This window comes from Phyllobates terribilis, unplaced genomic scaffold (assembly GCF_046119375.1).
Source record: "Phyllobates terribilis strain yellow unplaced genomic scaffold, ASM4611937v1 Scaffold_4__5_contigs__length_816908805, whole genome shotgun sequence".
Classification (NCBI taxonomy): Eukaryota; Metazoa; Chordata; class Amphibia; order Anura; family Dendrobatidae; genus Phyllobates; species Phyllobates terribilis.
Window position 1 is genome coordinate 706314616 of NW_027362764.1, and position 25890 is coordinate 706340505.

At 40.8% G+C, this 25890-nt stretch overlaps 1 protein-coding gene across 1 annotated transcript in view; it reads right to left on the reverse strand.

Moving 5' to 3' along the window:
- LAPTM4B (lysosomal protein transmembrane 4 beta) overlaps positions 1–20434 on the reverse strand; it is a 149879-nt gene extending 129445 nt beyond the window's left edge. The window contains exon 1 of the mRNA XM_073679637.1: positions 19808–20434. Within this exon, the coding sequence (XP_073535738.1) occupies positions 19808–19906 (99 nt within the window). The 5' untranslated portion in view covers positions 19907–20434. The remainder of the gene's footprint in view (positions 1–19807) is intronic.
- Between the last annotated feature and the right edge of the window lie 5456 nt (positions 20435–25890).

Genomic DNA, 25890 nt, shown 5'->3' on the forward strand with positions numbered 1-25890 from the left:
AGATGCCTTAGGAATGTTGAAGGGGGAACAGATTTGAATGTGAGACCCGGTCAGGTGACGTCCAGTGAGGAGTTTTTAAATATAACAGTCGAGAATGCCAAACCTGAGGTGATTTTGGCGCCAAGCTGCAGAGAGAAGGAGACGTGCACTGGATGCGCTGAGGAAACCAGCCTGACAGGTCAGAGTCAGAGACCTACGAGACAGGACAGGCGGACGCTGGTGAACAAATGCCAGATTCACCGCAGAGGTCCTCCGAGTGCCGCGGCCGCTGAGGAGAGCCGGGATCTGCTTGCGGCACTGAGTGACTTCACAGTACCTGACATTGCCTGTCAACCGACAAGGTCTGGACCCTGCTATCCAAGGCGCGAGAGACCACCTGCAACGGCCGAGCAAAGAGGAGATAAGAGAGAACTGCATCAGAGGAGTCACGCCAGCAGAAACAGAGGAGCTGCATCGCTGAACAGGGCCGTCACTTCAAATGATCATCCACGGTACCGGGTACAATGGGGTTTAGGGTGTCAGGTTGGGAGGGGGACGGGCGAAGTGGAAAAAGCCAAACTGGATTTAATTGACTTTGTTAGAAAAAGACTTGCGGCCTAGCGGGAATAACCGGTGACCCCCACTAGGGCCATTCACAGAGTTAAAGAACTGCTGTGGTGACTCCCACGCCACGGCGCATCACATTATTTTTGGAGATTGTTCATTGTTATTGTAAATTACCTGTTCATTTTTGTTACTAACCCCTTGTTTAAAGCATGGTTATACTGTATATATATTGTTTTTACACATCTCTGACTGCCCTCATTTCGTGTCTCTGCGCGTTGCATTTCTGACACGTGCATTACACTATAATTACCGTATTTTTTTGGATTATAAGATGCACTTTTTTTCACCCAAATTTGGGGGGAAAATGGGGGTGCGTCTTATAAACCGAATGTAGCTTACCAGCTGCAGTGGAGCGGGGTCCCAGGGACGCTGCTGCAGGAAGCTTCTGGCGGTGGCAGGAGTGTCCCAGGTTGTTAGGAGGGGGTGTTCGGCAGTGTAGGGGCTCCGCTGACATTTTGTGAAAGCCTGGAGCCCCCACACATTCTATGCTTTTTAAGGCGGTGGACTTCAGGAAAATGGCAGCTGGAGGCGGCGCATGCGCAGATTGAGATCTTGGCACAGACATCTTAATTGCCATACCTCCAACTTAGTATAACAAGTAGCGCAAATGAGCATCCAGTACTTGTGGAACCCATCACAAGTTATGATTGTAGGAAAGAGAATATCACCAATTATACAGCTGGATGAAGACAAGTCACTAGTAAAGATTCCTGGTAGGGTGGCCAACTATCCCTCCTAGGAGTTTGTGGGAAGGGCACACAAGGTAATTAATAAAAATCACAGCTATGTTAATCATTAGGGACCGTGATTGGTTAGGATCAGAGTATTCTAGTCCCAGCCCTGAATAGCAGAGACTCGCTAGATAAATATGATAAAATGTATGTATTATATGTGACATGTGTATATTGGTCCTCAGAAAAAGGACTAAAATTCAATACTAAAGGTAAATACATACAATACTGTGCAATAGTTTTAGGCAGATGTGAAAAAATGCTGCAAAGAATGCTTTTAAAAATAGAAGCGTTCTTAGTTTATTCTTATTAATTTTTAAAATGCAAAGTGAATGAACAAAAGAGAAATCTAAATCACATCAATGTTTGGTGTGCTTTGCCTTTAAAACAGCATCAGTTCTTCTGGGTACTCTTGCACAGACAGGGATTTTGTAGAATTATAGTCAGGTGTATGAGTTAACCATCTATACCGCACAGGTGTTATGATATGCATTTGCATATGTACGTTGAAACACAGCTATTAACTGAAATGGAAACTGCTTCGTAGGAGGCTTAAAACTGGGTGAAGAGCAATCAAACTCTGCTATAAAGGTGAGGTTGTGGAAGACAGTATCATGTCACAGGTCATACACCATGGCAAGACTGAGCACAGCAACAAGACACAAGGTAGTTATACTGCATCACCAAGGTCTCTCCCAGGCATATATTTTAAAGCAGACTGGAGTTTCAGGATTGTGCTGTTCAAGTTCTTGTGAAAAAAAGGAGAAATGGGTAATGTTGAGTACTGTAGATTAAGTGGTAGGTCATCGAAACTTAGTGCAGCAGATGAGAGCCCATATCATACTTACTCGCCTTCGAAAGCAGAAGGTCCAGCAGTGCTCAGAACTGGAAGCAACCAGCGGGACCCAGCTACTCTCATCTACTGTTTGGAGAAGTCTGGCAAGAATTGGTCTTCATGGAAGAATTGTGGTGAAAAACCCATACATTCGGCATGGAAACAAGGTCAAGTGACTCAACTTTATATGAAAACATAGGAACTGGGATGTAAAAAAATGTCAGCAGGTGCTCTGGACTGATGAGTCAAAATGTGAAATATTGAAACAGAAGGCAGTTTGCATGCCGAAGGACTCTAGAGCAGTACAATCATGAGCCTCTGCAGGCAACAGTGAAATATGGTGGAGATTCCTTACATGTTTGAGGCTGCAATTAAGCAAATTGAGTTGGGTATTTGGTTCGGGTTAATGGTGTCTTCAATGCTGATAAATACAAGCAGACACTTATCCATCATGCATCCATCATCTGCAGCAGGACAACGACCCCAAACATACAGCCATTGTCATTAAGAATGATCTTCAGTGTAAAGAGGAACAAGGAGTCCTGGAGGTGATGATCCGGCCCCATAGAGCCCTGATCTCAACATCATAGAGTCTGTTTGGGATTACATGAAGAGACAGAAAGTTTTGCCAAAGCCTACAACCACAGAAGATCTGTGGTTAGTTCTATAAGATATTTAGAAAAAACTCCCCTCCCAATTCCTTCAAAAATTCTGTGTAAGTGTACCTAGAATTGATGCCTTGATGCTGTTTTAAAGAGAAATATTGATTTAATTTGATTTTTTTTTTGTTCATTCATCTTGAATTTTGTTCATTGCTAAAAATAAATCATTAACAAGTCTGTTTTTGAAACCATTCTTACTTTGCAGGATTTTTTCCACACCCACCTAAAACTTTTGCACAGTGCTATATGTACATATATGAAAAAATAAGAAATTGCCGCACAAGTCCAATGTAGCAGTGGGTGAAAGCCCAACAGTTGTAGCCCACAAACTATTATTTTATACAATATATATTTCACAAAGCAAAAGCATTGATCAGCAATCCAAGGCATCATTCAGACATCAGTTTTTTCCACGTACGATAAAAACGGGCCAATTAATTTTGATCAGACTTTGATCAGAGTGTGATCAGTTTTTCTCGTATTTGGAGAGAAAAAAAAAGTTTCTCCCCTTTCTTCTATGTGACATGCGTGGAAATCGGACCCATAGACATGCACTGCTGATTTTGATCCAACGCTTGGAATCAAAAAATGGGACATGTCTCCGTGATTTTCTGCGGACGTGTACATGTGAATGGCCCCATAGACTATCACAGGTACAAGTGCTATCTGTGCAACCACAGATAGCACTCATACAAGAACATCGAAAGTCTGAATGAGGTCTTAGGGGCAAAAAAAAGGTGACTCATTGGCCCATGGGAATAAAGCCTTAAACATTGCTATCCGCTCACATGGGCCAATATATCACCATTTCTTGCATCTAACATATATATATATATATATATATATATATATATATATATATATGTGTGTGGTGTGTGTGTGTGTATATACTGCATATATACAGTATATATGTATATATGTCCTCAGATCTCCATGGTGTCTAATGTTACTTTCCTTTCTATCACGTTGCCATGGACTGATGGCCTAATACACAGGGAGCTCCACAGTTAGCTCAGTAATCTCCTTAGGGGTTTATCACCTCAGTCTTACACAAAAAAAAGCCAAAAGGTCACATCATGGAGTTTAGGGGAATTACATTTGATACTGTGCTCAGCTCTCTGCTAAATAATTGTCTCCTTGTTTATACTTGTGATTAATTTCCCTCTAAAATAATTGTTCTGATAAACAAGAGATCAAATAATTTATAATTTATTCAATTATTTCTAATTCACGTACATTCCACAATAATGAAAAATAATACATTAGTAACATTTGCAATAGTAATTATGTATTTTTGATAAAAAGAAACATTTCTTTATTTTTTTGTCGGTATATAGTTATAGGTAGCTGTAGCTGTCTATGGTATTCTTATAATAAAATTAGTGATCAATTGTCTCCTGACTTGTTTGGCAAATTCTTGCAATTCCTAATAAAATATCAGTTGTGGAAGCTCTGCCTTGTGCTGTTCCTCTGATATTTCTCATGGAAATGTATGAATAATTGAATAACTGCATGTTACGTTATCATTTTCAGTGGTTTTCTCAGGTCTTTTTAATTTGTTTCAAAGTATTTTACCTTCAATTTTCAAGTAACGGGTGTTTCTCTTTGTTCTAAAGGTGGAATTGGCCCCAAAGCAAAATTTGTAACAGGACCTTTTGTGAGTCATTTATAATATTGGCGTCTTCTTATGTGGTCCATCTTGGCCACCGTGGACACCATGATCTAGGTGTGACTGCTACCTTTGCACCCTCATAGCTACACTCCTTCTTGGTGAGGGTTTCGCTGCTCGCCTATAAATTAGTTTAATGAATTATATGATAAATCTAAGATTACTAATGTACCTTCATTATGATTTCTGCCCCCTTTTGCTGTAATGTCCATAAATAATGCTCCTCTTTCTGGACGGAGGTCACTTCACTTCATGCCCTAATTGGACAAGTGGGTCAAAAATCACATCAATTGACCGACCCACCACTCCTTGCTGTGTGCGTGTTGCACTCTTTGTTTCTAGTGCACATGCCCTAAATCCACCGTCAGGAACATGTGCGCTAGACACTACCACAGTCCATTGCATCCCGGTCTTTTGGCTTCGACTGCGGATGTCCAAAATCAACTAGGACGTATGCACAGTGGATTTGTCCTAGGGGAAGTGAGGCATGATTGGAGTTGTAATTTTAGAAACTTGAAACTATAGCTCATATCCACAAATTATGAATAGAGCAGACAATTTTATTATATTGTAGAAGGCCATCCTTTTTAAGCTGACCATACCAATTACACTAATGTCGGTCAAACCTAATGATTTTGGTGGAGTCTGCCAACCATCTCATGTCTAGAGACATGTTGACTCTTCTGCCGGAGAACAGAAAGACCAGGAGGTTGAATTTCAACGTGCCCAATCCTCTTGATCTCGGGAGAAAAGAGGTATGTGGTTTAGCTAGAAACGGATGATGGCTTATCAGGGCATCAACATGTGCCTAACTGCACCAAAATGTAGGTACTAAAAAGTGATGCATAGTAAGTCAACTAAGAGGTAGGATGAAGATGAAGAAAAGTCAGACATTGTGAACACATTTATGTGTTTTCAGAAAGACCAAGTTTACACTATATATATTTAATATAAACTTGATGAAAAAGGGGACACAAAATGTTCAAAATATCACAATTTATTCAGTATCGGGTATGAGCAACACACGCATAAATCCCTGCACATACACACCTTGGCTGCTATCAATATGGTTAATAATGGTAGTCTGAGAAATATTCTTCCACGCTGAATGCACTGTATCATCAAGATCCGCTGCTGGCACCTCCTTTGCAATTGTTGATCAATGACGTCCCAGATGTGCTCAATAGGACACAAGTCCTGAGACGCTGCAGGCCATGGTAGCATGTTTAGGCCATGTAGGCTACTCACCATAGCATGAGCAACTTTTGACCTGGCATTGTTGTGTTGACAAACGGCTCTTGGGACACTTTGGAGAAATGGCCGTACTACTGGTTTCATGACCTAATCAATGTAACGCCGTGCTATTAGTGTACCTGGAATGAAAACAAGAGGAGTCTGCTACAATACATTATGCCACCCTACACCATAATCCCAGGAGTAGAACCAGTGTGACATTAACTTTTGAAGGCCTCTTCATGGCGTTGCCCACATGGTCTCCAGATCAATATCCAGCTATCACTGCGTCCATGGCTAAAGCAGGACTCATAGCTGAAGAGGATAGACCTCCATTCCAGCCTCCATTGCCGTCTTGCTCTGTACCATGATAGCCTTTGAGAGCAGAGACGTGAAGTCGATGGTACACCTGTAGATGAAAGTCTGGTTCGTAGCCCAATAACGTGCAAACGTCTTCTGATCGTTTGTGTAGACACTGACACCTTAGGCTTGGTATGCGACATCCAATTTCACTTACAGTACACAATGAATCAATCGTAGAACCAGTGGTAAGGCCATTTCTCCAAAGCGTCCAGGAACCGTTTTTCAACACATCAGGTTGCATGTTGCTCATGCTACTGTGAGAACAGTAAAAGTATTCCCATGGTCTGCATTGAATCTGAACTTATCTACCATCAAGCACATCTGGGTTGTAATTGGTCGGCAATTGCAAAGGTAGCTGCCAGCAGCGGATCTTGATGATTTGTGCGCCCAAGTACATTAAGTATGGTAGAACATTCCTCCGACAACCATTAATAACCCCATTGATAGCAGCCAAGGCGTATAAGTGTGGGGATTTAGTCATAGTCGATACTGAATAAATCAAGATTTTAACAATTTTGTTTCAATTTGTTAATTATTTGCATATCAATAACATGTCTATCGATCCTGTGGTTTCGAAACTCCACCACTTTTCCTTCTTGTTGCAATTTCAATGTTGAGGAGTGTATCTCACAAAGGGTTATAGTAAATCTGCCCCAATGCTTCTACAATGACTTATTACATTGTGCAAGTTCCTCGAAATCACTTCCAGTAAGGTTCAAGCTGCCAAAAAAACTATTTAGTTCCGGTATCTACAGAGATAATTAACTTAATTGCATCCAGGATGACTTCATATTAGTCTCTTGAACATGTCACTCTGTCAACTGCAGAGGCAAGGAATTTCTAGAAATTAGCAGGTCTTGTAATGGGATGGAACACAAGTCAGAGCAAACTGGCGTAATATACTATAACAGTAAATTATACTGGAGTGTGACACCGGACAATTAGCAAATCAGTACAATGAAATCTAAATCTTATTAACTGTAACAGATGATCTCATAATTAAAAATTTGCTTAATTTTACATGGAATCTCCAAAAAAGGAGGAAAAAGATCTGGAAGGTAGTCGAATCATAGCAAGAAGCATTTATTGTTACTGCTCAATCAGTTTTAGACTTAAATAGTTCTATCCACTGTTTTCCCGTGATAGGGCACTCTTATCTTTGGGGCAATAGTCACAGTCTCACCTCCTTTGCCAGCATTACTGGATATTTTTTAAAAGGATTCTTCATGTTTTTGTAAATAATTATCTAGATATACTTCGGAATGACTTGTGAACCAAAAATTGCTCAACTCTTGGCAATTTTGTCTTGTATTGTAGCTCTGTGGATAGGGCTGAGTTGCAGTACCATGACCAGCCATGGACAAGAGTGGCAGTATTTTTGGTACAAAAATAAATAGCTGTAACAGGATGTAATAGCACCTTTATTTCCCACTAACCAGAGCTGAACCTTCTACTTTCTCAATGGTCTGATCAATTTTTCTTAGATCAAACTGGCTGCCCTATGGCTCTTAGCAACGTTTCCCAAAACCAGCTGTAAGCAGCAGTCACACTGTATATATGTCACCTGGCATGGTTATAGTGGAGTATCACTAAAAAGGTCTCATACAGTGGCTCAGTGGTTAGCACTGCAGCGCGGTGGTCTTGGGTTCAAATCCCACCAAAGACAACATCTGCAAGGAGTTTGTATGTTCTACCCATGTTTGCGTGGGTTTCCTCCGGGTTCTCCGGTTTCCTCCCACACTCCAAAGACATACTGATAGAGAATGTAGATTGTGAGCCCCAATGGGGACAGTGATGATTATGTCTGTAAAGCACTGTGGAATTAATGGCGCCATATAAGTGAGTAAAATAAATAAATAAATATATATGAATTTAGACTTCTGCAATATGACACCCCCCAAAAAATCTATGATGCCCTATTATGCATGTATCATTCTGCTGGTGTCTATATAACGTGCCATGTGGTGGCACACAGAGTGCCTATGGCACTGTAGTGCAGAGCGTCGCAGACTCTGTATACCTCCATATATGTTGTGTGACACTGACTCTGACATGTGCCTGATGTCTAAGTAGGGTAAAGGGATTGTACATTTTTTTGTAACACTGTGACTGTGGCCATTCTGATGGCAGTTTTGGTGCTGTATTCATATACTGATGGTAGTTCTGGTGCTGTATTTATGTATTGTTATTGTTCCTGAATTTTAATAAATGTAACAGTCTATAACTTGTCATATGAAGTGCTACGTTGCTATGTTAATAAAGTGTGTACTGTCTGACTGTAACTATTACCACATCTTTTCTTATGTTAGCAGCATTAAACTTTTTTATTTGGTGTGCGGGGAGAGTGAGAAAGTGAGTCCTACCTTGGTGTGCTGTGTAATCTGTGTAGATTTTGTATGCCTGTGAAATACTTGTAAAACTTCTACATTATAGTTACTCAAAGAGGCAATACTTTGTAATTGTGGTGTTGCATAAGATCGCAGAAAACTTCTATTACATTACCTGCATTAAAATGTGTCTTCAAATTTAGCTACCGTTACGTTTATTTTATTGATGAGGGAGGGGCATATAACTGGGTGTGGTTTGCAGAAAGTGTGCGTGGTTTGGAAAAGATGGGTGTGGTTTCCCTAACACAAATAGGGAAAAATTGAATCCCAGCTCTGCTAGTAAATACCACAAAATCAAGTCCCCAACACATTTATTAAAATAAAGAAAAAAATGGACAATCCCTTTAAGGCCTATAGAAGTGCAGATTCTCATTATCTTTCTCATAAAAGTAAATGCTTTTTGTGAACAATGACATTGTGACAAATGTATATAAAACTGAAAATGTGACAAGGTCAAGTGTAATGTCATACCCTGGAGCCAATGACAATGAATAAACAATGGTTGTAATTCAAGAAGCGCCATAGAAAACCCGATCCAGTAATGACAGCAAGAGCTCAAGACAATACAGTAATAACTGATAAAGTTCTGCCCCGAAGACCATTTTAGTGTAAAATCTATTGCACAGAAGGACTTTTTTTCTCTTTAAAAACCACAATTGTTGCTCTATCAGTCTTTTACTAGTTGTATCCGTCTCTGGGAAAGCTGAGTGATACCAACTTGATTCCCACTATAGAACCCAAAAGTATTGTCAACTTCTCCAGACTTAGATTTTTGAATGGAAAAACTGCCTAGAAAGGCTATGTTCACAAATTGCATTTTTGCTGCGTTTTTTTTGTTGCAGCAGCATTTTTATGCAAATTAAAAGTAGCTTTTTACACTAGAAGTAAAAGCTATGAGATTTCAGAAATCTCATGCACACTCTTGTTTTTTTTGCCTGAGTTCGAAAACTGCAGCGTTTTTTAAATCTTTCATTGTTTTTGCAGAGTTTTTTTTTTCACCCATAGAAAGTAATGAGAAAGTTCAAAAACACAAAGAAGCGTTTTTGCAGTGTTTTTGGTCTAACTTTATTAAACATGTATTGTAGACAGACCACACAAGTAATCCGCACCGAAAAAAACTCGCCAAAAAACACATATTTTGATCGCAGTGTTTTTACTGCCAATGGACTAGGTTTGGCTGCTGAAAAAAAACACTGAAAAAAATGCAATGTGTGAACATAGCCTTACATGGCAAATCTATGGGAGATATATTACGCTCTGTTTCACCTCAATTCTCCTCAATAGCCAGTTCAAAAATGCTTACAAAAAACATTTTCACTATGAAAAACGTTTTCATATCTATGGGAAATCTATTTTGCAGTTCATATAAGGAGTTTTTTTAAGTGGATTTTTTTCCTGAGGAGGTTTTGAAAAACTCCAAATGGGGGAAAAAACGTACAGGTCACTTCTTTGAAGCAGATTTTGATGGAATCTGTTCCAAACTGTGAAATCAAAAGGCTGCGAAAAATGCTTCAGGAAAAAAAAACTTTTTCTAAAACTCTTCAAAACCACTTCAGGAAAGGAAAAACTCTTTAAAAAACATCTGTTTGACCACAGCCCAAGAATTAACAACCTTCTGTGACAGAAGTGATGCTATGGAGTGTCATGTTGGTCCCTGCGGGGCCCCTTGGCCCAGAGACAGCGGCATAACGTAGTTATAGGAGTGGTCATAATCTCGACAAGGTCTCGAAGCAGCAGAGCCCTAGTCCTTGGCTCAGAAGTTGGGCCCCATCACAGGCCACCGATTCTATCAACATCCGGTTGATCAACAATTCCCCAGTACTTTCTGGGGTTTTCAGTGGATATACGGTAAATGCTCCTATCTTCTCACTTCTAATAATGAAAAATTCTCAGAAAGACATTGATAGAGATTTTCTAAAAAAAGTACTCCAAAGTTGTATTGAAAACTATAGCAAAAAATGTGAGTGTAGTGGTGGGGTGAGTTTAGATTTTATTTTTAGACCACATGGGGTTTGGTAAAAAAAAAAAAAAAAAAAAAAAAGTTGATGGACAACCGTTTAGGGATAGGCCCATACAGATTGGAAATGTTGCCGATTTTATTCGAAGGGAGTCTGTCACTAAGTTTTTGCTACGTAATTTGAGAGCAGCATAATGTAGAGGCAGAGACCCTGATTCCAGTGATGGGTCACTTACTGGGCTGCTTTGTGTTATTTTTATAAAATCACTGTTTAGCAGCAAGAGATTATCACTAGAGGACTAGAAAGCCTGCTGCCAGATAGTCCAACCACCCCCCAAGCACTGATTGGCAGCTTTCTGCCTATAAACAGTGTATACAGAAAGCTTCCAATCAGTGGTGTGGGTGGGGATATACAGGACTCAGCATTTAGGCAACTGCTAGATCTACAGTAGTTTTTTATCAAAACTACAGCACATAGTAAAGTAAGTGATATATCGCTGGAATCAGGGTCTCTGCCCCTACATCATGCTGCTCTCAGATGGGGTAGAAAACACCTGCTAAAAAATTCCCTTTAAGGATATTTATGGGTAATATCTACAGTTGTTCACAGTACCAACGTTTTTCTACAAAGTAATTGACCTGTGGTGTGAATTTCAAAATCCACAGTATTTCAATTTCTGTTGTGGATTTTTAATGCTGAAGGGTAAAATTTCAGGATTTTCAATTGTGCTGTGGGTTTGTTTCAGAAAAATATTCTGCCTGTGGAGGTTGGCTCGCAAAATTTCTGATCTGTCTTGGTCAATTGTTTTGTGAAGTAGGAGACTCTACTAGTCAAGCAAATGGTGCCAATTATTTTATACTGTGAGTTAAATTTTTAAATGTACCATGTCAAGGATAATAGTCGGGAGGTAGAGGGTCGCACAGATCACACCACTGCCATCAGTTGTCAACGGATGCAACTCTGCTGCCTTCAATCATTAGGATAATTACTCAATTAACTTACGAGTGTTGATGGACGAAGCCACGGTTTGCTTACACTACTAGCCGGTTATTGGGGATATCACAGTGAGCGTATGGTATATATACACCTCCGAATGCAGCTCATGGAATGTATATATATATATATATATATATATATATATATATATATATATATATATACATATATATATATACCCCGGCACGGTCACTGCCAACAGCACAATAACAAAAAAATACTAGCTGCTGCCACCACCAATCGTTTATACAGGCCGATTGGACGCCTATTATAGGTAACATATGGCTTCAGGGGAAGATCCCCAACTTACAGGATATCTTCACCCCTGGAGGTCCCAGGTGGTAGATATTGTCGTCATGTTTCCTATTGCGATTTTACCTTTCTATACAGCCAAAACATGGAATGGATAGCATCATCTAATGGCACGATATTAAGTTGGAGGGGTTAGAATGGCATTATGGTGATGTGTGTGAATGCATTATGTTCATCCCTTCTCTACGAAAATATATCTCCCATAATTATCGGACAGATGCAAACCCCAATATTCATCACTGACCACAGGCTCCAAAAAGTCTTTGACCCGTGCTTTGATCAGAGGAAGCTCTAGCCTTAAAAAAGTAATTCTGCGCCTCTGAATAAATGAATCCCAAGCTTAGTGTATCACTCTCAGAGCACATCTCCCGTTGTAATTACCTGGTCACTGCAGGAGGTCCCTACTTCAATGGATGTTGAAGTGACAGCTCTCTCTCACTTCCTCAGTTATAATTAGTTTCTATCTTCCTCAGTTATAATTAATCCCATATGTTCAATGTGAGGATGATATGTCCCCTCTTTGGAGATGTCTTTATGGATTTTAATTTTTCTCTACGACATACCACAATTGTATTTTTTTGGTATACATTCATGTATTCTGCATAAAAATCCTTGACTTTTTACTGAAATATCTCCTGGCAGATTCTGTGTGATAACCTTGACTCATGGATAGACCGCCACCAACTCAATCAACTATTCATATCTTTTCAGCGTCACAGCCGACACCCCGGATCTTATGTGGATTTGTTTCCACATTTACAACAAATTTAATCATAAATAAATCTGATAGCGACCAACAAACCAGCGGCAAACCGTTGAATATCATTAACTGGAAAACTTTGCACAAATGTATGAAATAAATGAAATCAGAAAGAGGTGAAATGTTCAGAAAATGCATGAAAGCAAACATCTGGGATTTGTTTTACCTTTGTCTGACCCATGCAATTAATACCAGTCATGTAGTGTAATCCGCTCTCTATGGATCCCTATCAGCAAAGGCAAATTAAACAGTTCTCTTTATTAATATATTTCACATTCTACGACATAGAAGTTCTGGTATTTTCACCATTACCTGGTCACAAAGTGCAGGCTATAGGTGCCACACCACACATGGAGCACCTACGGCTCTATGAGTGTCTCATCAGGACTTGTACTCCCTGTACAAGGCTCCATCAGTGTGCAATGAAAATCTATGGATATTGTATTCCTTGTGGGACGGCCAGCTGGCATCAGAAGACTGACAGGCTAGGCATTAATCTCTGGGAATAAATGTATGTAAATTAGCTCTCCTCCAGGAGGAAGAACGCTGTCTTTCTAGCTCCACCTATTGGAGGGTGTTATCTTTTAACAAGCCTTGCCACATGACTAAAGGGCTTGTCGGGACTTTGACATTGATGGCCTATCCTTAGGATAGGTCATCAATGCCTGATCAGCTGCAATGCCGCAGATCAGCTGTCCCCGATGTCGGCGGCGGCCTGAACTGCTCAGCTACGGAGCGGTACAGCTCCACTGACGGAATAGTGGCCATGACCGGATACTGCACATCCATTGATTTGAATAGGGGGCAGATGTGCAGTACCCAGACGTGGCTACTATACAGTCAACGCGTAATTGAGCAGTTCCGGACTCTGCCAACACTGGGAACAGCTGATCTGCGGCGCTGTCGGGTGTCGCAACCCCACCGATCAAACATTGATGACCTAAGGATAGGCCACCAATGTTAAGGTCCCAGACGACCCCTTAAGGATATTTAGGCACAACTTTTCTTCAAAGAGAAACAATACCATTCACAAACACCTGTTTCAGGGTTCTTGCCCCTCATAAGTGCATAGCTAGGTACTGGTTGTCTAGATGAGAAGACCTTTGATGGATTTATGGCCAAGCAATGTTTTATGGAAAAAGGGTATGCAAATGAGCCCTCTTCCAGGAGAAAGAATGCTGTCTATCTATATAGTACTACATTTAGGAGGCCCCCATACAGAACAGATGGTTGTCTAGTCGTGTTGAATAATTTAGATTGGCTGACTTTAATCCAAGATGCTATAGGATTTTTACAGGATGAAAATGGAGAAATGGTAAGAGAGGATGTTGAGAAGGCCGAACTTTTTAATTTCTATTTTGCATCTGTTTTCTCTCAGAAAGAAAATGTAACATCAACTGATCTTCACTGTCCTTTTAAAGGAATAGAGGAATCCAAGTTATCTGTAAACAGAAAGATTGTGAGGGAATATTTAGCTAACATAAATGAGTTCAAGTCTCCAGGTCCAGATGAATTACACCCCAGAGTACTGAAGGAGATCGTAGAAGAAATTTTAGAACCACTCTCCATAATCTTTGAAAATTCTTGGAGAACAGGAGAAGTCCCAGAAGACTGGAGAAGAGCAAATGTTGTTCTTATCTTCAAAAAGGGGAAGAAGGTGGACCCAGGGAACTATAGGCCGGTGAGTCTGACTTCTATACCAGGAAAGATCTTTGAACAAATTATTAAACAACATGTATGTAAGTACATGGATAAGAATGAAGTGATTAACCAGAGTCAGCATGGGTTTGTAACTAACAAGTCATGTCAGACTAACTTAATTTCCTTCTATGACAGAATCACTGACTGGGTGGATCAGGGAAATGCTGTAGATATAGTATATCTTGACTTCAGCAAAGCATTTGACAAAGTATCTCACACCATCCTTATTGAAAAAATGACCAAGTATGCAATGGACCAGGCAACTGTTAGGTGGATTCATAACTGGCTTAGTGATCGGACTCAAAGGGTGGTTGTAAATGGCTTCACATCCAGCTGGATGAATGTCTCAAGTGGGGTACCACAGGGCTCCGTCCTGGGACCTGTATTGTTCAACATCTTTATCAATGATTTAGATGAAGGAATTGAGGGTAAACTGATTAAATTTGCTGATGACACAAAGCTAGGAGGGATAGCTAATACTAGAGAAGAGAGAGAGAGGATTCAAAAAGACCTAAATAAACTGGAGCAGTGGGCAGCAACCAACAGAATGGTTTTTAACAGGGAAAAATGCAAAGTACTACATCTGGGCAATAAAAATGAAAAAAGCATATACAGAATGGGAGGAATAGAGCTAAGCAACAGTACATGTGAAAAAGACTTAGGTATACTAATAGATCATAGACTGAACATGAGTCAACAGTGTGATGCAGCAGCAAAAAAGGCAAATACAATTCTGGGATGTATTAACAGAAGCATACAGTCTAGATCACGTGAAGTCATTATCGGTCTTTACTCCTCTTTGGTCAGACCTCATCTGGAATACTGTGTACAGTTTTGGGCACCACATTTTAAAAAAGACATAGACAAACTGGAGCAAGTTCAGAGAAGAGCGACCAGAATGGTGACTGGTCTGCAAACCATGTCCTATTAGGAACGTTTGCAGGATTTGGGAATGTTTAGCTTGCAAAAAAGAAGACTGAGAGGAGACTTAATAGCTGTCTACAAATATGTCAAGGGCTGTCACATTGTAGAAGGATCATCTTTATTCTCATTTGCACAAGGAAAGACTAGAAGCAATGGGATGAAACTAAATGGGAGGAGACACAGATTAGATATTAGAAAAAACTTTTTGACAGGGTGATTAATGAGTGGAACAGGCTGCCACGAGAGGTGGTGAGTTCCCCTTCAATGGACGTCTTCAAACAGAGGCTGGACAGACATCTGTCTGAGATGATCTAGTGAATCCTGCTTTGAGCAGGGGGTTGGACCAGATGACCCAGGAGGTCCCTTCCAACTCTACCATTCTATGATTCTATGATTCTATGTATAGGGGGTTATTAAGAAGCTGTGCCACTTTGACAGATGTTGCCCCTACGAAGCCAATGAACAGGTCAAGGAGACATTTTATTTCATAGGAGGCCAACAATTTCTGCAGCTTCAAAAATGTTATAAACATAGATCATGTGGTTAAGAACGTTACATTTGCTTCGTAAAAATTAATTTAAGTTTTTATTTCTTATTCATTGGTCAATACCCCAGATCTAACAGCAGAGGTTTTAGCCTCCCCTCCATGGAAACACGGCACGGATGACAGCGCATTAAGGACCAATACGAAGATGTCTCCATATTACCGGGGACAGAGCTTATACAGCTGGTGGAGATAAAGATTACAGCCAGCAAACAGCAACGCGTGGGATCTGAACCCTCACAACCACAGCGGTGTCACTGGAGGGCGCGTTAACAGTCTCCACTGCAGTTTTTCCCCTTCAAACGTCAATCGCTCATTCTTTATATTGCCCTTTATATTGGATTTATATTCACTATTAGAAAAGTAATTTACAGAAATTAGTTTTTTTTGGATGCTTTTATTGAAAAACCAAACAACATATTTCATAATTGCTCTGCCATTTATTCCATTTTTGCCTGGAGTCATTTATTTTTGGGTAAAAGGCCATATATAACAGCCACGAGGTATCTCTTAAACTATAACCTTTAATAAATCTCTAAAAAAAGAGTATATAGCAAATACCTCCAACATTGTACTTGTACATAGTACTCCTATTAGGCTTAGAGGCAAGGCTTAGTAGAATGAGGACCGGTAACACACCAGTAATTGCTGGACTACAAGTGACATGCTTTAGGATAAATCTGCTCAACAGAAATCTAGCCTTTGTAAGGATCAACTGAGGTTGCATTGGGAATGGGTCTATTCCTGGGGAGACATGGAACAGAGCAGATGTCAAAAGACATGACTGAGGAGGAAGTCAAAGGCGACTTGACAGGAGGTCTTCTAAATGAAGTAGAGAGAGGGCCCTATAGGCACTGGCCATCTAATCAACTGCACAGATGATCCCTGGTATACATGAAACGTCTATGGAAACAAAGCTGCATGTACTGTAATATGTATAATATATAGAATAAATGATTATTACTCCTTGTACAACAGGCATTAGCTCACTGTTATGAAACTGAGCGTCGTTCTATATCAGGACAAAAGCCGATTTACTAGTTCACTTTAAAGGACATCACCTGAGGTTAAGGTTAGAGCTCATTTACTCATTAATAGGAGTCCCTGAATCATTCTCTTCTCTACATGTTATTTCACAATATCTACTAGATGACAGCTTTAATGGCTGCAGCTGCTCCTTAGGGGGCATCACCCAACTGCCCAGTTCAGCAGTGATCCATAATCCTCTCCTGTATCACCGTAAACAGGCAAAACTCAGGGAAAGCGGATGAATCCCCCAATGTAATGCCAATCATATTGGGTGTCACGAAAACAGATATATCTCAGAAGTAGTTGAATACATTGTTTAACCATTTAATAGATAATGGCAATTTAAGAATTTATATATACCATTTTATTTCTTTTAGATTTTTGTGGTTATTGTATATAGCTGGTCTGCAACATTTATAATACTGGTGTCTTCTTATGTGGCAGAAGGGCCATTGGGACCCATGTATAATGGCTACCTGAGGACCCCCTAAAGCACTGTTCTTAAGATGTAGAATTTCCAAAAATGGCTTATCAGAAAAGTAGTATTTACAGCCATTTTGAAACTACTAAACTGGTGGTAGGACCACAGAGGTGGTGTCAGGAGCAATAAGATGGTATGAGAACCATGGAATAGGGTCCAGTAGCTAGAGAATGGTGTCAGGACCACTGTGAATTTGTCAGGCCTTTACATGTGCACCTGATAGGTTGGATATAGTCCCTTATTAGAAATGCAGTTGTACCACTAGCATGGTGTCCGGACCACGGTGTTGGTGTCAGGATTAATAAAAAGATGTCAGGACCACAGTGTTGGTGTCAGTACCATGTTATTGGTGCCAGGATTAATAAAATGGTGTCAGGACCACGGTGTTGGTGTCAGGACCCCGTTATTGGTGTCAGGACATCGTTATTGGTGTCAGGATTATTAAAATGGTGTCTGGACTATAGTGTTGGTATCAGGACCACGGTGTGTTGGTGTCAGGATTGATAAAATGGTGTCAGGACTATAGTGGTGGTGTCAGTATTGATAAAATGGTGTCAAGACTCTGATGGTGTCAGAATTACTAAAAATGGTGTCAGGCCCACGGTATTGGCGACAGTATTGATAAAATGGTGTCAGGACTATAGTGTTGGTGTCAGTATTGATAAAATGGTGTCAGGACTATAGTGTTGGTGTCAGGATTGATAAAATGTAGTGTTGAGCGAGTATGTTCTGTTCCGAGTATGCTCGGGCCGAGCTCCGAGTATTTACAGCTACTCGGTGATATGGTTGAATCGCTCCGTGTGCATGATTTGCGACTGTTTGACAGCTTTATTACATGTGAGGAATGTGTAAGAAATAGACATTCCTCACATGTAATAAAGCTGTCAAACAGTTGCAAATCATGCACACAGGAGCGATTCAACCATATCACCGAGCAGCTATAAATACTCGGAGCTCGGCCCGAGCATACTCGGCGAAAGGGTAATAGAACATACTGGCTCAACGCTAATAAAATGGTGTCAGGACTACGGTGTTGGTGTCATTATTGATAGGATGGTGTCTGGACTATAGTGTTGGTGAAAGGTGAAAGGACCATGGTGTTGGTGTCATTATTGATAAGATGGTGTCTGGACTACAGTGTTGGTATCAGGACCACAGTGTGTAGGTGTCAGGATTGATAAAATAGTGTGAGGATTATAGTGTTGGTGTCATTATTGATAAGATGGTGTCAGGACTATAGTGTTGGTGTCAGGACCATGGTGTAGGTGTCAGGATTGATAGGATGGTGTCTGGACTATAGTGTTGGTGAAAGGTGAAAGGACCATGGTGTTGGTGTCATTATTGATAAGATGGTGTCTGGACTACAGTGTTGGTATCAGGACCACAGTGTGTAGGTGTCAGGATTGATAAAATGGTGTCAGGACCATGGTGTTGGTGTCATTATTGATAAGATGGTGTCAGGACTATAGTGTTGGTATCAGGACCACGGTGTGTAGGTGTCAGGATTGATAAAATGGTGTCAGGACCATGGTGTTGGTGTCATTATAGATAAGATGGTGTCAGGACTATAGTGTTGGTGTCAGGACCATGGTGATGGTGTTATTATTGATAGGATGGTGTCAGGACTATAGTGTTGGTGTCAGGACCATGGTGTTGGTGTCAGCATTACTAAAATGGTGTCAGAACTATAGTGTTGGTGTCAGGACCATGGAGTTGGTGTCATTATTGATAAAATGGTGTCAGGACCACGGTGTTAATGTCTCAGGATTAATAAAATGGTATCAGGTTGTTTTCAGTTGGAAATAGTCTCTAATCTCACACGTCAACACCACTGACATGGAGTCAGGACCACAGAGTTGGTGTCAGGATCGATAATGTGGTGTCAGGACCTCTAAGACAGTGTCAGGTCTTAGCATGTGTAGCGGACGGGTTCTCAGTTGGAAACAGTCCATAATGTGACATGGTAAATCATACAATAATTATATGGATTACCTGACTTAGAAGCCTCTACAGCAATTATACTCAACTTGTTTTTTTTTCCACACTAGACCTCTAAACAATATAGGCTTCTTGGGAAATCCCATTAACTACCCCATACCTAAACTGAGAGCATTGTGTAACCACGTTCCAAGGCCTTCGATAAGACAATACAATAACAATATACAAGGCAGGTTTTCTATAAGTCATCCTAAGCTTTCACATGACTAATAATAGCCCATAATAAAGTGCGACATGTGCTCATCGTATAATAAATCTACATGGACCCCGGCTTTGAATCCCTCTATAAATCCCATAGTGGTGTCCGTCACTATTAATTCTCAAGCATACCCAATGTTAATTTAAGATAGAGTCCACCACAGGCATGGACAGACATCGGCATCGATAATGGTCAAATACAATATACAATATATGCCAAAAATCAAAGTAATACAAAATTAAACAACATAGACCTATAGGGAAGAAGGATGAAATATCAAGGATGCGACAAGCTGAGTAATGTAAGACCGGCTGAAGAAGATACATGGAAATTTTGTCTCGTCACATTAGAGATATTTCCAAAATCTGCCTCCGGTACACGGTGCGGATGGAGGACTAAGATAACAAGATCCTCCTTACCAGGTTCCACACACCAAGGATGATTGTTCCGGTGCGGACATGGCAGCACAAGCAACAGCTGTTGGAGTAGAATCGAGCCCATGGTGAATGCATCTTCATCTCTTGGGATTTTAGAAAATGAACTCAATGCCAGGAATCAGTGTCTTCAGTATTACAGAGGAAAGTCTAGAGCTATGTCTTCCTGAGTAGCAGAGATCCAGGCTGCTTCAATGCATGGGAATGATCAGCAAAGCTTCAGCACCACAGACAAGGATAACACAGAGACAGCATCACTAGTCAGAACTGCAGGCTTTTCCCATCCAGACTGCCACTACAGTCTATAAAAAGAGATTAGCAGATCAGAGGGCTTCCCTGAAAGCTGTGTGCTAGTGCCCCCTAGTGGAGAGGAGGCTGTATGATGGTGCAGGCTGAAAACGCGCTTCAGAAATAAGAAGCGTTAGGTCCAGCAGAGCAGGATGTGAAGAGACATTAGGGCAGGATGTGAAGAGACATCAGGGCTGGTCTACCATAAGGCTAAGTTCTGAAGAAGAGTTTTTGGTGAATTTTTTTATGCTGTGTATTTTCAAAAAAAAAATTTGTGCAAGTAACTTATTTTACTTATTGGGAACAGAAAATCTGAAACATCAAAAACTCACCAAAAGCTCATAGTGGAAAAGACTAAGGCTGGAACTGGATCCAAAAAAGAAGCTTTGATTTAGGGTATGTCCACGTGTTTTTGCGTGCATTTTTTATGTGTTTTTCCTTTTTTTTTCTGTTTCATTTGAATGGGTGAAAAATGCTGAAATTGACAAAATGCTGTGAAGGTTCAAATCTGCAAAGAAAAAAAAACAGCAAGTGCTTCAGATTTTAGAAATCGCATTCACTTTGCTAATACTGTAAAATGCTGTTGCTTTTTCCGAGGCAAAAATGAGCTGAAAAAAAAACCTCAACATGTGAACAAAATCTTATACTTTTTATCTGTTTAACATCTATGTCTAATTGTCGGGAAAACCCCCCACAAAAGACTGCATTTTTTGCCTCATGATGACGCATCGTGAAATTCAGCAACAGAGCCTTCCACTTACAATGTACTATTTATATTATTGGGGTCTTCTTATGTGGCAGAGGGGTCTTTGAGGCAGCTCAGCCTGGGTATGACTCTCCACCCCTTAGGCTGGGGCAACACAGCGACATTGGACGTGACAAAGGTCTTTCAGGCAAAGATGGCTGTATGCCGCTGCTACATTGCAGGTGACTGGGGTCGCATTATGACCACTAGGTACCATGACTGTGACAAGAAAATGGCAGAAACGCCAGAACCAGTTGGATTTTTTAGGACTTTCTTGTGACAGTACATTGCAGGTCGCAATGCAAGTCGCATCGTTTTGGGATGCCAGGTGGGCGGTCGCCCTAGGTGCTAAGGTCTATAGGGGTGCAAAATTTTGCACCCCCATTCATCCTGTCAAATGATTGGCACCTACAAGCTCAGCTTCTTCTTGCAGTGGCACACTAAGTGCCCACCCGGAGCTACTTATGCAGAGCCCAACAGGCAAGAGTTTATTATCAGCTGCTGCACTCTGCATAGGCAGTGACCAAAATTTTCTGCATAATGTAGTGTTTTGTCACCTTGGTCCCTGCCTACGCAGAGCACAGCAGCCAATGACAAACTTATCTTGACTGCAGTGCTTTGCATAAGATGAGAGAAGATGAGCAGTTAAGGAATGAGGATCACATAATCTTGTACAGCCTTCATTCATTACTATGAGCTGGTTTTACCTTTTTTTTCCCACTTTTTCTAATCCTAACTAGTTTTAGGGTTAGGAGTTGTTTAGGATTATGTTTAGGGCTAGCCATAGATTTAGGATTTTGGTTAGGATTATTATTAGAGTAGTTCACATAAAGAGAAAGTGGGAAAAGTCTCCAATAAAAAATAATTCTCACTTTATTTGTGCAAAATATTAAAATATATAAAAGTCTATAAGAGCGGAGATGCAATCTCAATCTCAATTGCATCTCCGCTATCATGGACTTTTATATATTTTAATATGTACACTGGCCGAGAGTCACGGCATTGTGGGTCTGAGCCCATAAAATATGAGCAGCAGGATGGATTAAATGCATGGCGAGGCATATATTGTTTTTTTGTATTAGAGTAGTTCAATTGTTGCATAAAAAAATGTAATAAAAAGGCAAAAAAAATATAACAATGTATAACTTTTTATTTGTAAGATATAGGCAACAAAAACAAGGAGGTTAAAGCAGAAACTATAATTAAATCAGTTTTTGCCTGAACTTACAATATATGTGTTTGGGGGGATAAGGGGTTTATTAATGGGCTGGTAGACTCAGAGTGCCCCTTGCACTGGCAGACAACACTATGCCACTACAATGTGTCCCCATTCACTTGCATTATGCTGCAATGTAGCAGCGGCATATAGCGATCTTTGGCCAAAGTCACCGTCAATCTGTCAATCAAGTAAGCTTTTGTTGCCAGGAGACCCCTGTGTAAGGTTTGCTGCCTCCTTAATAGATCGCAATATCTAGCTTGGCATTGTTGGTTAGGGCTCAGCATATTAAGTCACCATGGCGTCTGGAAAAGTCAGCCTTGCTACCAGGATTTCCTATCTGCCCTTCAAGTATTTGCCAGAAAAGTGTTTCATCTTGGTGCTAAATGCATTGAGCCCGGCTGTTACTGACCACAGCACAGCATCAGCCAGCAATAGTAGCTTCCTGCCAGCAGAGGGTGCAATATCTGGGCTGGTTGGAATAGAGGAATTCTTGTAGGAGGGAGTGGGTGGATTTGCTCTGGTCATCAGTAGTAGGGTCACACCTGTTATGGCTACTGGAAGAGTGCAGTGGGCATTGATTGAAGTCAGGGGAGAGTGCAGGACACAATTTACTTTTCTGGTGGTGTTGGTGTTGCTAGAGACATGCACCCTTTGTGAGGTAGAAAGTCGCAGTTAAATGTCTGGAATTTGGTTATTTTTCTTTAACTCAATTAATCCTCCCTTTCCCAATTTCCCAAAAAGGATTGAATAAGAAATACAAAAACTCTTGTGACATGCACACTTTCCCTGATAGAGTTTAGATTTTTTTTTCTTAAAGAAATATTGTGTTGGCTTGCTGCTTTCTAGTGCATGCTAAAAAAAAAAGTAATTCAAATGGAGCAGGATGGCTTCCTGATGCACTCTGTGTGATCAATCACACTGGCACTGCCGCTGGCCCTACAGTTGGTCCATTGGCCAGGTTAGTAATCTGTGGGTACTGGATAGGAGCTTCACCTGTCACCTGACAGCATCCCCAGCTCCTCTTTTGTTAAACAAGAGGTCATCAATGTAGGACGACGCATGTGTGACACCACATCTAATCCAATAATGTAGATGCCAGGAGATAGGAGGCAGTTTTCAGGAATTCTGTCCAACGGCCACAGATTACTGAATGGCCACTGTACCAGGTTCAGTGAATCAACCAATTTTAGCTGGCACTGTAGCATTTGTCAAGTGTTTTATGTCTCTGACATCCTCTCAATATCCAAAAATATGCACCTAAATTGGCTGCTGCATTCCCTCCCTTGGCTTTTATACAGGTTATGATAGTTCCTTCTGATTTGCTTGAGCTATGTGATGTGATAGCTACAAGTCATTATGGGGAAGCCCGGGGAGGCCATGCCTGAGGTACTTCTCAGGCTAATACAATCTTCTGCTTTGAGTATAATGGCGGTAGGCATTTTCTTTGGTAATTTGCGTGATTGGAATAATAATTTATTTGAAATCAAATGGGTTCACTCATTGCTAGTTATAACCCAAAACAAAACTGTACAAAAACCTGAAATTTGTCTTCTGAACTCAAAATAATCACAAAAAAAGTAAATTACATTACAACCAGAAATCGTTGGAGCCTGAGAATACTGTATGTAGCTTCCTAACGCTGGGCTTTCTCTACCTGCTTTTGCCAGGGGAGGTTGATGCATTCAGCACAAAGTAGAAATGCATGGATGGCAAATGCATGAAGGACAGAGAGGAAAGCCTGGTGGCCAATGCTGACTTTTCTAGTCGCGATGGTGACCTGATTTCGTCCAGCCCTGACCTACAATGCCAGGCTGTATATTGTGATCTTCTCTATAAACAACACAGTAATCCAATAATATACCATGACTGATTTTAAACTGTCTGGAGATTAAAGGGGTAATCTGCTTTACAGTTGTCCTGCTTTCCTGGTAGTCAATTGTAAATTCTTATTGTGTGTGCATATATTACTATAGAAATAGAGATAGATATATATACTGTACACACACTAATTAGCCATACCATTAAAACTCTCCCATGAAAATGCGTCAGGCGAAACGTTTGTTGGGAGTGCGACGTATATACTTGCATTTATATATTTTATATATTTACATCATTATGATAGGTTTACATAATCTTGATATTACGTTTGATATTTTGCACATATTTTTATTGTATTGTATTCATGTCGCCTCTGTAGTGTGTTGCTGTCTGCTTGTGCTACAGTGTCCTGTCTGTTTTTATTGATCTTTTATAGGTATATGATTTATTAAAGTATTTATGACAAGTACTGAATGGTGTGTACCTCTAAGTATATGTGCATTGGGCAGTACCTACCAAAAGTGGTCCCAGTGAACCAGTACCTGGGATATGGATGCCCAAGACTTATTTTTGTGCTTGGGAAGCAAAGGCTAGTCCATGTGATCCAATCCCACGGAAGAGCAACTGCAGCACAAAATGGTTAAAACATTAATGCGGATAATGGTAAGAAAGTGTCTGCACGGTTCTTTGCAGGCTGCAGTTTATGGGGCTGTATCGCCTTAGAGCAGCTGCCCATGCCTGACCCCTGCGAAAGTATCTACAATGAGTATCGTCACAGGAACTGAACCAGGCAGCAATGGAAGACATTGTCCAGTCTAATGAACTGGGTTTAGACCAGCCGGGTGTGTGTGTACATTACTTATCTCAGAATGATGTGACACCAGGATGCACCGTGGAAAGAAGACAAACTTGCAAAGGAAGTATGATGTCCTGGGTAATGTTCCGCTGGGAATCCTTGAGTCCTGGCATTAATATGTATGTTACATTGACACATACCATCTACCTAAACATGATCTAGGTCAGTGGTTCCCAACCTTTTTGACCTCGCGAGCCGCATCCAGCTCCGAGAGGGGGTCGCGAGCCACATCCAGCTCCGAGAGGGGGTCGCGAGCCGCATCCAGCTCCTGTCACCCTCACAGTAATGGCAACCAAACACCCATTATGGGTATAATGATAATCAAAGCTTTTCCACAGAAATCACCCTGAAGCATTTTACCAAGATCCAGGGGTTCTCAGTATTCTCCCATCAAGCACTCCCACCACATTGTACCATCCAGCTTCACGCACCTCCTCTGAGAGACAGAATCATCCTGTCTCCAGCGTACCATACTTAAATTATCTCCAAACCCCTAAGACCTGTGCATTAAGATCTGCTCTTCTGTAGGGCTGCTCACAAAATGCACCATTTTGAGATGTGCTCTTCATAACTGTTTGATAGACCTGGAGATAATGCACCAAGCTGGCAGACAGCCACAAGCCACAATTCATGGGCTCACTAGCTACAAGTTGAGGACCCCTTCTTTAGGTAGCCTAAGGTACACCCCTTCATGACAATGGTATTCCCTAATGACAATAGACCCTTTCAAAAGGAAAACTGCAAAACCTGCTTAGGAATAGTTTGAGGAACATAACAGAGTTCAAGGTGTTGACTTGGCCACAAAGTCTCAATCAGATTCATCATCGGTGGGTTGTGCTGGATTAGACTCTTACAGCAAAAATCCGGACATTTCAGGTGAGTTTTCAGAATAAGCTGCTGTGGATGTGTACAGATCATAGGGGATAACACTATATCTTGGCCATCGTATGACGTGCCTCCTGTATTTTCCACCAGATTTCCCCTCTGCGGGCTCTCTCTCTAATTTTCAGTTCATCCTTAAATATGAACTGGACTTTCAACAAACTCTGCATAAATCAGTAGTACACCGTGTAATGTACATTGCTTGAATGGGTCTCTGGAACAACCACAGACAACAATGGTGCCGTTTCGGAGAGAAAAAA